The 14,251-nt window shown below is 34.9% G+C and overlaps 2 protein-coding genes across 5 annotated transcripts; one reads left to right on the forward strand and one right to left on the reverse strand.

Annotated features, from left to right (window-relative positions):
• The first annotated feature begins 6,514 nt into the window (after window positions 1-6,514).
• On the forward strand, window positions 6,515-7,490 carry LOC110799142 (putative gamma-glutamylcyclotransferase At3g02910). Its single transcript, XM_022004355.2, has one exon. The coding sequence runs from the start codon at window positions 6,623-6,625 to the stop codon at window positions 7,151-7,153; it is 531 nt and encodes a 176-aa protein (XP_021860047.2). The 5' UTR covers window positions 6,515-6,622; the 3' UTR covers window positions 7,154-7,490.
• A 3,003-nt stretch (window positions 7,491-10,493) lies between these two features.
• On the reverse strand, window positions 10,494-13,901 carry LOC110799148 (uncharacterized). 4 transcript variants are annotated; one of them, XM_056838627.1, is made up of 6 exons: window positions 13,559-13,901; window positions 13,021-13,086; window positions 12,810-12,885; window positions 12,096-12,169; window positions 11,895-11,965; window positions 10,494-10,808 (listed from the first exon to the last, which is right to left on the reverse strand). In XM_056838627.1, the coding sequence occupies exons 1-6, from the start codon at window positions 13,595-13,597 to the stop codon at window positions 10,760-10,762; spliced, it is 375 nt and encodes a 124-aa protein (XP_056694605.1). In that variant the 5' UTR covers window positions 13,598-13,901; the 3' UTR covers window positions 10,494-10,759. The 4 variants fall into 4 exon arrangements, with proteins under 4 accessions (XP_056694605.1, XP_021860057.1, XP_021860055.1 ...); XM_022004365.2 differs by having other exon boundaries at window positions 13,021-13,148; window positions 13,559-13,897; XM_022004363.2 differs by having other exon boundaries at window positions 13,021-13,098; window positions 13,559-13,895.
• Window positions 13,902-14,251: the final 350 nt, after the last annotated feature.

The following is a 14,251-nucleotide window of genomic DNA, read 5'->3' on the forward strand; positions in this document are numbered from 1 at the left end:
TGGTATGAAGAGATGTTGTAAGAATTGAAGAAGAATTGAAGGCAGAAGCAACAAGAAAAGAATCTGGAAATAAGGTCGCAAATAGAAAGAGAAAAGAGACCGATGTACATAAAAAGTGAAGCCGAAAGGAAGGAAGCAGAAAAATTAGAAGCATATAGAAAGAGAAAATAGGAAGTAGAAGTAAATAAATGAAATGTTCATTTTTTAAACATGAATGTTCATTAAATTACTTTAAATGTTCATTTGTGTGTTTTTTATGTGTGCTTCTTGTATCTTACTCAAATGTTCATATCTTTTTTTTAGGAAAACAAATGTGATAAAAAAGTTTTTAAAAATAAAAATTTCAAAAAATAAAAAAATAAAAAAAAAGGAGGACACTGAATAATGGACTAAAAAAAGAAAGGAGAAATCACACAAAACTGCTAAAACGGAATATTTGTAGCTCATATGCATGCAGAATTGCATGCATAGGTATGCAGCCAAAAATTTGGGTTACGTTTTGTATCCTCGGTGTTCAACCAACACAACCACTAACATTTTCTCGGAATATATACGTTATATTCTCTTTACCTTATTCCTATACTTCATACAAATTTTTGTTAAATTATACTACCTTCGTTTTAGATCTTTACAGTTACTATTTGTACGGACTCCAATGCAATATTTAACTACTAATGTGAAAAAATTATAAAATTTTGATATTTTGAAAATACATCCCGAGATCAATCTAACAAGATCTTACATGTAACTTTTTGATGTATATAATGGTGAGAATTTACGGTCAAAGTTTTTATACTTTGGACACATTTTTCAAAGCGTAAAAAACTTTCTGAAACGGATGTAGTGCATGACTTAACGATATAAAGAGAAATTCAGATTAGATGAGATCTCATATACAAGGAAAAACAAAATAACCACTAACGTAAAAACATTTGGACCACAACCGACAAAATCAGAATAAGTTACGATCATAAATTCATAATCCAAGATTCCAAGTAATGCAAGTAACGTGGCAAGAAGTCTAAATTTTTATCTTTCCTTCAACCCTTTAACCTTTTTGTAAAATGAGTCCATTTGTCTATAAATCCGCATTAGCGTAAACAATGTTTCTTTTGGCAATTGGGCGAACATTACACCTGCCTACTACCCTAGTGCATACCGTACTGCACTGTACTCATTAAAGGTACTTTGCCCGTACGTATCATCAAAACCCAATTTCATAATAACAACCGCACATGTGTCAAATTCTTATCGGATTTTTCATGAAATGCCCCTGAGATTTGCCTTAATGCACCAAATACCCCTAAATTTTCCAGAATGCACCAAATACCCTTGAGGTTTTAAAAAATAACACAAAATGCCCTTAATGAGCATTTTCCGTCAATTCCGTTAAGTCCCCGTTAGTATAAATTTACTTGTTTGCCCTTACTCACCATTTTCTCTACTAATCCTAATATTAATACTTAATTAAAATAATTAAACCCCTAAAAAACTAATTAACTATTATCTAAAAAAATTAATCCCCTAAAATAATCTAATTAGCTATTAAAAAAAACAAAAAAAATTGACCCCAAAATGTGAATCTGCTATTCTGCTTGCTTGCTTCTTCATTTGTCTTCATCTTCACCTTTGTAATTTTGATACAACATCTTCATCATCATCATCTTCTTTCTCATCTCAAACCACCATGGAAGCAATGACCATCACCATCCTATCCCTAATTAACCGTCTCTCCTCCAATTCGCAAAACCCGCCCCTTTTTCTTTCTCACTCTCGCCCAATTTCTCTCTCCTGTTCTTCACCATCGCCATCATCATCACAAAACCCAACCATCAAAACCAAACAAAATCAGCCATTATATATAAGCACCCGGAAAAATTATTCACGAAATCTTCAACAAAACATACCCCATCTCCAACCTACACGTGCGACGACGGTGGTGGAGCCTGCAATGTGATTGGGGGAGACTACCATGGCTGCTCACAATGAACTCTTCCTCTTATTTTCTTCCAAACCCAAAAAATCAACCCAAAATATCGACCCAAAAAATCACCCAAAATTGAGAAATATTATCTACAAAAATCGAAGAGAAACACCCCTTAATTTGCAGATGATTCACAACAAAAAAAAACACTCATAATTAGCAGAAAATTCGCAACCAAAAAACCCTTAATTCGCAACCATGGAGGAGGAGAGAGAAAACCCATTTTTTTTTAATTTTTTGTTCGAATTTAAGGATCCATGGAAAGAAGGGGAAGGAAGCAGAATAAAGGAAAAGAAAAAAAAAAAAAGAAAAAAAAAATAAGGAAAAAAAATTTGATTTGCAGACTCCCTGAGATTTTGGGAAAGAGAAGGAGAAAGAACAAAGGAACATGAAAGAGAAAAGAGAAAGAAAAACAGAAAAATTTTAAAAATTTAATGTTAACGGAGACTTAAATGAATTGACGGAAAATGCTCATTAAGGGTACTTTGTGTTATTTTTTAAAACCTCAAGGGTATTTGGTGCATTCTGGAAAGTTTAGGGGTATTTGGTGCATTAACGCAAACCTCAGGGGCATTTCATGAAAAATCCGAATTCTTATTGGTTTTCACCTAATCAAACGCCATCCGTCAATTGTCAAAGCGCGATACCCAAGACTTGACAAACCCGATATCATATCATCCCAATACATTCACATATCAAATGGGGGATTTTCCGGTCCTATTATTCTAGCCTATATTACATGCATCTAGGGGTGTCAATTCTCAATCCGACCCAGTGAACTCGATGGGTTTGTCCGACCGTTTAGAATCCGAACCGTTTAGAACCCGCGAGTTAAAATCCGAAATCCGATCCGATCCGATTATATTCAACCCGAATCCGACCCAACCCGTTAGTATTGATCCGATTAAGATCCGAATCCGTTAACAGACCGATCCGTGACAATCCGGATCCATTTAATCCGATCCGAAGCGATCCGAAACCCGTTTATGATCCGATCCGTTTAAATCCGAATCCGTTCCAACCCGAGGAATATCCGTTTAATCCGATCCGTTTTTAATCTGTGACCCGTTTAATCCGACCCGTTTCAACCCATGACCCGTTTAATCCGATCCGTTTTTAATCCGTGACCTGTTTAATCCGAACTAATTCCAACTCATCGATATAATAATATATTCAATAACTTATATTACTAATCTTAAATTCTTATTACTTTTAAAAGTTAGTTATTATTTTCGTCCCCTAATTAAGTCATCGATATGAATATATAATTTGGAACCGAATTGACCCAAATTCCAACCCGCTACCAAATAACCCGATCCGATAATTACCCGAACCAATATAAAACTGAATCCAATGTAACCAGGCTAAATTAGTTTCAATCCAACCCGTTTTAGTCTATTACCGATTAATCCGATCCGATATGAATCCGATCCGAAATGAATCCGATCCGATATGAATCCGACCCGAAATGAATCGGATCCGATATGAATCCGACCGACATGAACCCGAACCCGTTATAGTCCGACTAAACCCGTTAACAATCCGTCGTATTCCAATCCGATCCGATCCGACCCAAATCGACTACAATCCGACCCGTTTACAACCCGATCCGATATGAATCCGTGAATAAAAAATTCGACCCGATCCGGTCCGTTAAGTTTTCAATCCGATCCGATCCGACCCGTTAGCCAAATTAATCCGTTCCAATCCGATCCGTTTCAACCCGAATCCGATGAGTCCGACCCAAACCCGATCCGTTGATCCGATTTGACACCCCTACATGCATCCGTATCACATTTACATATCAAATGGGGCATTTTTCGGTCCTACTCCGTATTATTCTAGCCTATATTACATGCATCCGTATGTACGGTGTAATTTTTCACATTTTCTCTTTACACGTTTGGAAAAAATGTGATAAAGATTATCAAAGGGCACAAAAATATTATTGGCTCTATTTTGCATCCGGGTGCGCCTAATAATTTTCACTACAGAGTATTATTCATATTGACTTAGAAGCTATGTACATATTCATAATAAATAAAGTGTATGGTTATTCGACGCCCGCGTACGTTAAAATCACCGCAGTTTTTAGAGTGAAGTACACTTCCTTATAAAATGGTACCCCTTCCCTACAATTTTTTTCACCCAACTTTCACCCCTCCCCCTCACTTTCCCCTCCGCCAATAAATTCCGGATAACATTTTATAACTTTTTTAACACTAATAATTTTATAATAATTCCTAAAATTATAAACTATAGTTTTATATAAACTACTATTTACATAATTTTTTTAATGCTAATATTTTTTATAAAAATCCCTAATATTTTTTATAGTTTTAACGTTAAGTATAAAAATGCAGATTATATTTAGTTTTCTCCCTTAACATAATAAATTATAATAAAATAATTATATTGAACAATCATAATAAAAATAGAAAAATTAAACAATAATAATAAGAATAGAAATAAAACAATCATAATAAAACAAAACACATAATTAAACATAAATTAAACAGGAAAAAGAAAAATCAAACCTGGAATGCAGCCTGCACACAGATATTGCGTGAGTTCCTTGGCCGTTGTGCGCGCGGCGACATGACACTCGTGCACTAGATTTGCACGGAAACCGTGGCGCCGACACACTACCTTTGCACGACGGCCAAGGAACCCACGCAAAATCCGTGCGCTGCCAACAAAAATTCAAAAAAAACAAAACAAAACAAGGGAGGCGAGGAGACGCAACTGGAGGGGAGGGCGGCGCATCAAGAAAACAGGGGAGGTGACGAGATGCGGAGGAAAACTGAGTGAAGAAGAAAACCCGATCGGAGGGGAGGGCGTTCGTGGTGGCCGGAATGGGTTGCCGGCGTGAAGGAGAAAGGGTGAGGGTGTAGAGGTGAAGGAGGAAAGGTAAAGAGGGAGGGGGTGAATTGGTTTATAAAGGGTAAACTCGTACTTTAACGTAGTTAAATATTAATGAGAGCGTTTTTAGCGAATTAGGGCGTCAAATAAAACCCCCTAAATAAAAACATATTGTAAGTACGTGTTATTCCTTATATGTTGTTAGATTTGTTTCAACGTATATTTGAAACTTATTACATAGTACTTCCTCCGTCTTTTAATACTCACAACGTTTGGACTTTTGCCACTATTCATATAATCTACTTTGACTATTCTTAGTGTTTTTTATATAAAATAAAACATAGTTATGTGGGATCTTGTTAGATTCGTCTCAATGTGTATTTTCAAAATATCAACTCTTTATAATTTTTGCATAAAAAGAATTTAAGATATAAATGATCAAAGTTGTGCATTGGCATGCGTGAAACTAAGAAACGTTGCGAGTATTAAAAGACGGAGGAAGTATGACTTTTACCTTAGGATACATTTATTCTTGTAAATATCCCCTAACTAATTACTCCCTCCGTCCCGGAATACTTGACCTGTTTTCCTTATCGGGTCGTTTCTTAATACTTGACCTGTTTCTAAAAATGGAAATATTCTAACAATATTATATTATTTCTCACTCCACCCCTACTAACCCACCTACCCCCTACTCCATACAAAAAATAATTAAAAATTCAACCCCTACTCTCCCCCAACCCCAACCCTTTACACATTTTCCACTAACTACATTAAAATAATACCACACTATCAACTACTACCTATTAAATTAAATAAGTCAATTCAAGTCCCTTAAACTCTGTGCCGGTCAAACCGGGTCGAGTATTCCGAGACGGAGGGAGTATTATACTACGGAGTATATGTTGTGTTACTATTTTCTCCTATGCCCCTACCTAGTTGACGTACAATTTCATATTTTCCCGTCTCTAAAAAGTTGTTCATTGGGACCAATTTCATTTTATTAATATATGATATGGTTGATTAAGTGTACCTTTAAGAAGAAAGAGAGAAAGCAAGTGAGAAAAATTACAAAATAAGATGGATCAATTAATAACGACATCCCCAAAAAGAACACGGGACAATCTTCTAGGGACGCAAAGAGTATTGTTAGGACTGTAAATGACCAGAGCTGATCGTTATGAGTTTTGCCTTGTTCAAGCTAAGCTTTATAAGAATTTTAACGGTTCAGCTTTGCTCAGGTCTGACCGAGCTTTGCAATTAACTTGTTGTTTAAGCATTGTTCATTAAGAATATATAAGGCTGTCTCGAGCTCAAGTTTTACAAGAATATATGAAAAGCTCGTTAAGAACAAGCTCAGCTTTTAATGAGATTTGACTGAGCTTGTTCGCAAACGTATCAGCTCAATTATTTACCTCTCTAAGTATTAGGAATGGTTTGACAGTTAAGTAAATATTAGAAATTTGAATATGAGATTAGTTATTTTCACTATTAGATTATTAACATTATTAATAGTCAAAGTTTTTCTTTTTTATGAAATTAATGGTTAAAGTTGCGAGTTAACTCGTTAAAAACAAAACAAGAGGAACATTTTTATTTTTTTTATAATTTATAATTTTACTTTGACAAGGCTTTTCTTTTTCCTATATAAAGGACCTATCCTTCAAAGTTCAATCTCTACCACACAAAAAAATCACATTTCATCAAATCATCTCCAAGACTCCAACAAAGGAAAAAAAAAATCAAAAAAATCACCATCCATTTTCTTCGTGAGCAATGGGGGTTGAGAAGGGAGTAGGGAAGAGACTAATATTCACCTACGGAACATTAAAAAAGGGATTCTCCAACCACCGGCTAATGGAGGAGCTATTAACGGCAGGAGACGCCACCTACGTCGGGGCGTTTCGCACGGCGGAGCGATATCCATTAGTGTGTGGACCATATAGGGTCCCCTTCCTTCTAAACCTCCCTGGAGAGGGAGACAAGGTTTGGGGAGAGGTGTACATGGTATCGGAAAAGGGGCTCGCCCGCCTTGACGAGCTTGAAGGCACCACACGCGGCCATTATCAACGGTTGTCGATTCGAATATCTGATTTGCCTAACGATCTTGAATTCGACGTAGCGGAGGCGTATTACGCGCATCCGTCATACGCCCACCAGATGTGGCGGAGGAACGGCGAGGAAGGGTTTGTTTGTTATTCACATAAGGAGGCTAAGGGTTACGTTAAGCGCCAAGATCGGCCTCAACATCTGTCATTTCTTGACCATATTTCTAATTTCCTTTCTTCTCCTCCTACTTCTTGTTAATTTACAATTTCACCCTAATAAATTGCCACTTGTTATTTCCTAATTAGTTTTGCATTTATTTGCATTTCGGATTTAGCAAGGAGTGTTCATCTTACACCCGAATGTAAAATTATAAACCGTAGCCTTTGGTTCATTTTATATTTCGGAAATTTCGACATCTTCTAGAATTTTAGCCCGGAATTGGTCATGTTGCAGTGGCATAGAAATTAGGAATATGAGCACTGAGAAGTGCAGCTTGTAATCTATATGTACTTGAGTAGTTGTTCTATGCATATTGCATTATCGTGCAGTATCATCAATTATTAGAATTATTAATGCTCCAAATTATTACTTTTTACCGTTTTTTATTACTTGCAACTGTAACTACAAGTGTGTGTTTTTAATGGTTTCTCGTCACAATTTTGTACTTATCTTTAGTTAATTTTATCAAAGAAACTTCCTACTTAAAAAATGAGAGCGAACTTAACAAGCACTCCGTAACAATCATGTACTCTCAAATCCGGACGAGTGATACAATCATTGTACCTAGTCAGTCAACAGTATCAACAAATTTCGTTTTGGGCCTGGCCCTCTCTTTCACAAAAAAAAAAAAAAAAAAAAAACAAAAAAAAAAAATGCTATATCAACAAATAATAAGGTGAAGAGTAGTGAAATGTTACTATGCTCTATGTGCACCATGGTCCACCTTCTAAATTGCGCTTATGCGTAGAGTCTCTTTTATAATAATAACGCAGTACTAAGTTTACACGGAGTATCATAGACTAAAAGTCATGGCTTCGATTTGTTAGTGTGACTTTCAGAAATTGATTTTGGCAAACCTCTATTTTACTAGAGTACAGTTTCATGTACAATTATAATAGGTGTGTCAAAATCACTTCCTTAAATGTTGTTATACTCATTTTCTTAATTTTGATATAGTAAAATATGAATCCTACTACACGTATACGTAGTGTACAAAATATCTTATACACCATGTTTTTCTATTGGTTAAAATGAATTATTTACTGTCTTTCATTCTCATTTTTTAGTGGGTTTGATGATGTGTCAACAAATTAACAGTGTTGTACAAGAGATCTTGTACACTAGGTAACCTTTTCCGTGAAATAGGTTTGGCCTCTAGAATCTATGAAAAGAAAACTTCCTAGGAATGAAGATCCAATTAAGCTTTCCACCTACCACTATTAAGTTAGCATTACATTTTGGTTTTGTAATGAAAAGATTCCTTCTAAGTTCTACCTTTGACTTCCATTATTTTTCTTTTCCAATAGTATAAACTTATGTCATTTTCTTTGAATTATTCACCATTTAATTTTAAATACTTGTAAATAAAAGTGAGAGGAACATACACACACCAACTCTTTTAGTCACACAAATCTGACCAACCACTTCCAATGTGACAAATTCAAGTTTTTTTTACATCGGTTTGATAATACATGATCAAAAGTGCTCAAGCTAATACAACATAAGTTCTCACAAATGTTTTGTAAACATCAAACTTTAACAATATTTGATACAAAGTATAACTCTTATGTTATATCCTTTAATACGAGGGGTAGAAGAAGCGTAGAACAATGTGACAACGAATTGCAGGACAAAAAAAAACTTTTCAAGATGAACATTAAAGACTATTAATCAAACTACGAAACCAATAAGGCTTTGCCTAATGGTTAAGAATGAGATTATGTGTACGATAAATCTCAAGTTCGAGTCCCGCTTCCCCATCTGTAATGCATAAACCTTATGACTCATTCACACCAAAAACAAATACTCAAGCTACGGAGTACTATATCACATACAACCTAGTCTTCTTTATACAAAAGAGGAAGAGGACGAATGACGCTAAGTATAAAAGAAGAGGTAACGCAAAACAGTATAAAATACATTGGAAGTACATTTTCAATTACGTAGAGAAGATACCAATGCTTTATTATATAAGTTATATGCATAGATTATGGTCCTATGAAATCCCAAAGATCTCTCAATTTGACACTATTATTAAAGAATCTAGATTAAAATAACAGATTTCCCCCAAGTTGTATTTGTTTAATCCTGCGTAAATGCGTATAATTAGCAATTTGATCAATTCCGTTTCCAAATGGTCCATTGTGGACTCTAGAGGCCCCACTATATTACCCCTCTGGATATCCCAAAGGACTAAAGATGGTTGCGGACTGTATCGGACCGTGATTTGTGCCATGAGCGTGAGCAAACTCGACCCACACTAAACCTACTTGTTAGTTACACGTCGGACAGGGTCGTGCCAAAGTTTCAAAAATACGGCCCATGGACGGCCCAAGCATACGTACCCTCGTGTCGCCAATCCGTGGACTATGGACCGTGGTGTACATAGAGCATGGTGCACCAAAAGAACATATGTGCATAAGCAAAAGAACATGACACTACGGCAAAAGAACATGCGATGTAATATTTCACTTTTTTGTTATAAAAATAATATATTATTTTACTAATTATTAAAAACCGTAATAAAAAAATACTCATGTTCTTTTCTCGTAACCAGGTGTTCTTTCAATTATATACTACTCCCTCCGTCTCTTTTTGTTTTTTACGTATTTCATTTTGGGTGTTTCATTTTGTTCTTTACATTTCCTTTTATATTATCACATAATGCATTAATATTCTATCAAAATTTGTGCCCAAATATTATTTTAACCAATTAAATCCATTGGACATTAAATATTTCTCATTTTCCCAATGTCAGATTTTTGATAAAAGTGAAAACATTATAAATAAACGTAATTTTTCTTGTTTAAATAAAAAAAGTAGAGGAATCTCAATACACATTAAATAGTCGTTAAATCGCGTGAAAAACATCAAACGTAAAAAACAAAAAGAGACGGAGGGAGTAGTGTTTTTAAGGTGCACCATGCTCTATGTGCACCATGGTCCACCTTCTAAATTGCGGCGTAACGGCCTTCGTGGACTCTTCTCAATCTAAAACTTTTTCAAGTACTAATTCGTTTGACAGCAACCAATACCAAGTGAATGAGACTATAAGAGAAACAACGTTAGGTGACTTAGGTATATCAAAACATACTCTAACTTAGCACCACAAAATTTATAGGGAAAAAGGAATAATGGAGGATATTTGACATTTTGACGTGACTTGTCGTCTCCACATTTTGGTTATCCTATTCGAACATTGTTGTCACATATATTATCCTTCAACTTATTGTGTGGAATACATTTTTAAAGTAACGCAATTTTGTGGAGCAACTGCTTCTTGTTCGAATATATGCCCTGCAACCTTTTATCTGCAAACTGTTTCACAAGTACTCTGTGCAAGATATTTGAGCAACTAAAACCAACTGAGAGCAGTATATTTGTTAAGACAGAATGGATTCTTTTTCTATTGATAAAGCAATTACTGAACTTTGGCATTACTACTCTAAAGCCAGTTCAATCCTTAACATGCATGTGTTTGTAACATAATAACCCTCAAATGCTATAATACTCGTATAATCATTCTCGGATTCTCTACACTGTTGTACAACAACAACTTGGTCCTTTTTCCCGCCCTCCCTTACCTAAGTATCGGCTAATCACAGGGGATCATACTCGTTAAAATTGTAGTTTGACGCTCAAACTTTACTCGTCTTCACAATCATTTGCTTCCTTGAGGTGGTGAGAATGAGTCCTACAACAAATAAAATGGGATGAGAAGATGTTGTAACTAGGTAACCTCAGAAAAATTAGTTGCACAAAGAACTGGAGGAACTCAAAGATGTCCTGCTACTAAATGAGTTTTAATCTTACTTTAGAAAATCCAGTGTGGGTAAAAATCATAGCGAACATAAATATGCACCAACGAATGATATCAATTCTACATCTTTTGCTCACTCTTGTTGGTTTCCGACTCATAACTTTAGTGTCTTTCTGAAGTCATTCTACTTCATAACCCTAGTATTAGCACAGAAATTATTTGCACGATTTCAAAAAGAGTTCCATAATTCTACCTAGTTGACTTCTACACAGAATAACACAAGCACAAACAGCCACAAGTAAAACAACATGATTGTCGTTTCTATAATTCTATTAATCAATCTAGTGTATCTTAATCATGAAAGCTTTTCATCAGAGTTTCTACTTAAGGAGGGGATTCTATAGTTTTGTCAAAAAACAGAGTATATAAACACATAGCTAGGCTGCAGCGAAGGAGTAAGCCCTACATAAGATATGTTGAACACAAGGGAAAGACAAGCCCTTTATAACGTTGTAGCTTGTAGTTTCTAAACAAGATCACAAGGATACTAATCGATGATGGATGGAAGATATGACGGCAATACATAGGAGATAACAACTCAAAGGTGATAAATTGATTTGAACTGATTTCCTTCTTTTAGGTTCCATTTTCTTTCACTTTGAATTTTTTTCATCAGTTAATACTTCTGAATTTCCTAATCATTCAACTGTTTTTACCATGCCCAATGGCAATGCAATCAACTTCTCAAGTTTCGTCCAACTACCAAATTATGCAATCAACTTCTCACTTTTCGTCCAACTACCAAACGTCCAAACTAGGTTTTTAAGAAGCCTAATTGTTACGCTAATGGAAAACCTGAGTAGCATTCTGTATTTTTGAGAACAAATTCCTAATCTGCGGCAAAGGAAGCTCAACTGCTCAAGCTACCAAACTAATAGTAATTAGAAACAACAAAACAAACTCCGAAAAAGTATATGAAATCTAAGTATGTACTACAAGAGCAACTTTAGCATGTCATACCAAAGAGAAGAGTGATTGATGCCAAGACCATTGCAGGTGAGTATCATTCCTTTGAACCTGGCAAGATATTCCTGCATTCAGGATCGTATCAATGAATTAGTCACTAAAGTGGACAAAATATAACCCAAACAATAGTCATTAACTTAGAAAGCATATAATTCTGTTTAGTTTCAAAGAATGAAGTGTACAAATAATTCTTACCGGCAAAGAGTACTTGTCAATCTCATAATCCCCACTTAGATCATATTCAAGCCGTGTTCCAGGATCACTCAATACTGACAAATGAAAACAGACGAACAAAACAAAAAGCAGTAGATGAGAACTGAGCGGAAACTAAACATACTCAAAGTGAGTCGAGAATACAGCGTAAAGGGGAAAAAAAATTAGTCAAAAAAAATTTCCTGGAATCCACGGGATCCCAAGGAAAATTAATGTATCATGAATCATGACCACTTTTAGTCGAAGCGATTTGGAAAAGAGAAGTTGCAGGACAGATTGTTTTACATAGACACAATGACCTTATTTTCGGCAAACAAGAGTAGCCATTGGTTTTGACAAGAATTGTGGATGACAACAGCGGACATAATTCATCTGCGTTGATTGGTAGGAAATTCCTTCTAGAAAGAACAATAACAAAAATACCAGACAGACTGAACTGAAGCAGTCAAAAATATCAATGAAATGAAGTTACTTGTGATGACAAAATGAGATCTGATTAAATTTTACAGCTTCTCCTTGCAAACTTTATCACAAATGGATTACTTATAGAAGAAAGTTGCACTATTAGAGAATATCAAATGACTGACAAAGAGATACATCTCCGGGAAACAATAAGATTGGACTAAAATGCACAAATGATTCGCCGGGTTGATTACGATTACCAAGTCCCTTGTAAGTAGTTAGCATTAAGAATACCTCTATAAGCTTCATTAATATCTTGAAATTTGGCGGTAACAACACTATCGTCCTTGTGTTTGTCCGGGTGCCATTTCTATGAAATCAATGTTGAGTGATGTGAGCATAACAGACAACTTAAAATTGGAAAACAGAACTTCATAATTGAGCAATGCCAATAGGCTATCAAGAACAACCATCTAAATTCTTAAAAAAAATGTAGAATACTCACCAAAGCGAGCTTTCGATAACTTAATCGTATATCCTCGTCAGTTGCATCGTATTCAACTTCCAAAATCTTGTAATAATCCTTCGTCATAATTAATCCCAATTAGGTCACATCTAACAGCAATGACAACCCTAAACTAAAGAGGAAGTTCAATTTCAGGTTTCTATCAAACAAAATGCCAAATTTCCGCAAACCCAATTACACATAAACTCAAAAGAAACATACAGAATAATATTGAAATTCAGTCAATTATGAGAATGATTACTGTCCCATTGAAACAAATTAAAATACCCAATTGAATAAAAATTTAAAATATGTGATTATCAATCAAAATCCCTTCTTCCCTTCACCCTAATTGCACTATTTTACACAATCTTAACCTAATTCATATCAAATTTGCAAGAAAAATAGGAAATTTTAGATAAACCCTAGCACAAATGAAAGAACCTGTAATTTGATTAAAAATCTAGCTAAAATTATATAATTGCATCAAAGCAAGCTAATTTTTTTTTAAAAATGAAGAATTGCATGAAATGGATACCTTGAAAGTGGTGGTAGCAGTGTGATCATTGTGTTCCATCTGAAGCTGAGATTTTGGTATTTTCTAAATCTAATAAAGCTATTATCTTTACATACTTCATTTGAGAATTTTTACTGCAATTTAAATTATTGTTCTTCCCCAAAAGAAAAGGGGGAACTAATATTATGGAGTAAATTAATTAAGTTTGATTTGGGAAGAAGGGGGAAGATGAAAATATGCAGGCTTTTTCATGGATTGTAGCTTTGGTTTGTAGGAGGAAAGGAGGTGATGAAGAAGAGGGACTTTTTTTTATTCTTCTTCTCAATTTACAGTTTCATTATCCTATATGCACGTGCGGCGCATGTTGCTCCAAGTCTCCAATGTTAGTTTGTTGTTTTAAAAAAATTAACTAAATATAAATAAGAAAAATTGAAATATTAAGAGGCCGTTTTTGCAAGAAGAACTCCTAATGTTAAAGGGGTCATCACGGGGACTTTATAAGTCACGGATGACCCTTTTAGTTATCTACGTTAGAGTTGATAGGGTCGTATGGATGTATTATTTAGCTTTTAAGTGTCTCGCTAAGAGTTAGTCTCTGATGACCCCGTCAAAAAAAAAGTCTCTGATAGCGAGACACTTTGACTTTTTACATTTTTAACTTAATTTCTGACAATTTTAATAACCTATGAAAACAAATGCTAGTACTACATATGT

This window comes from Spinacia oleracea, chromosome 3 (assembly GCF_020520425.1).
Source record: "Spinacia oleracea cultivar Varoflay chromosome 3, BTI_SOV_V1, whole genome shotgun sequence".
NCBI classification, from domain to species: Eukaryota; Viridiplantae; Streptophyta; class Magnoliopsida; order Caryophyllales; family Amaranthaceae; genus Spinacia; species Spinacia oleracea.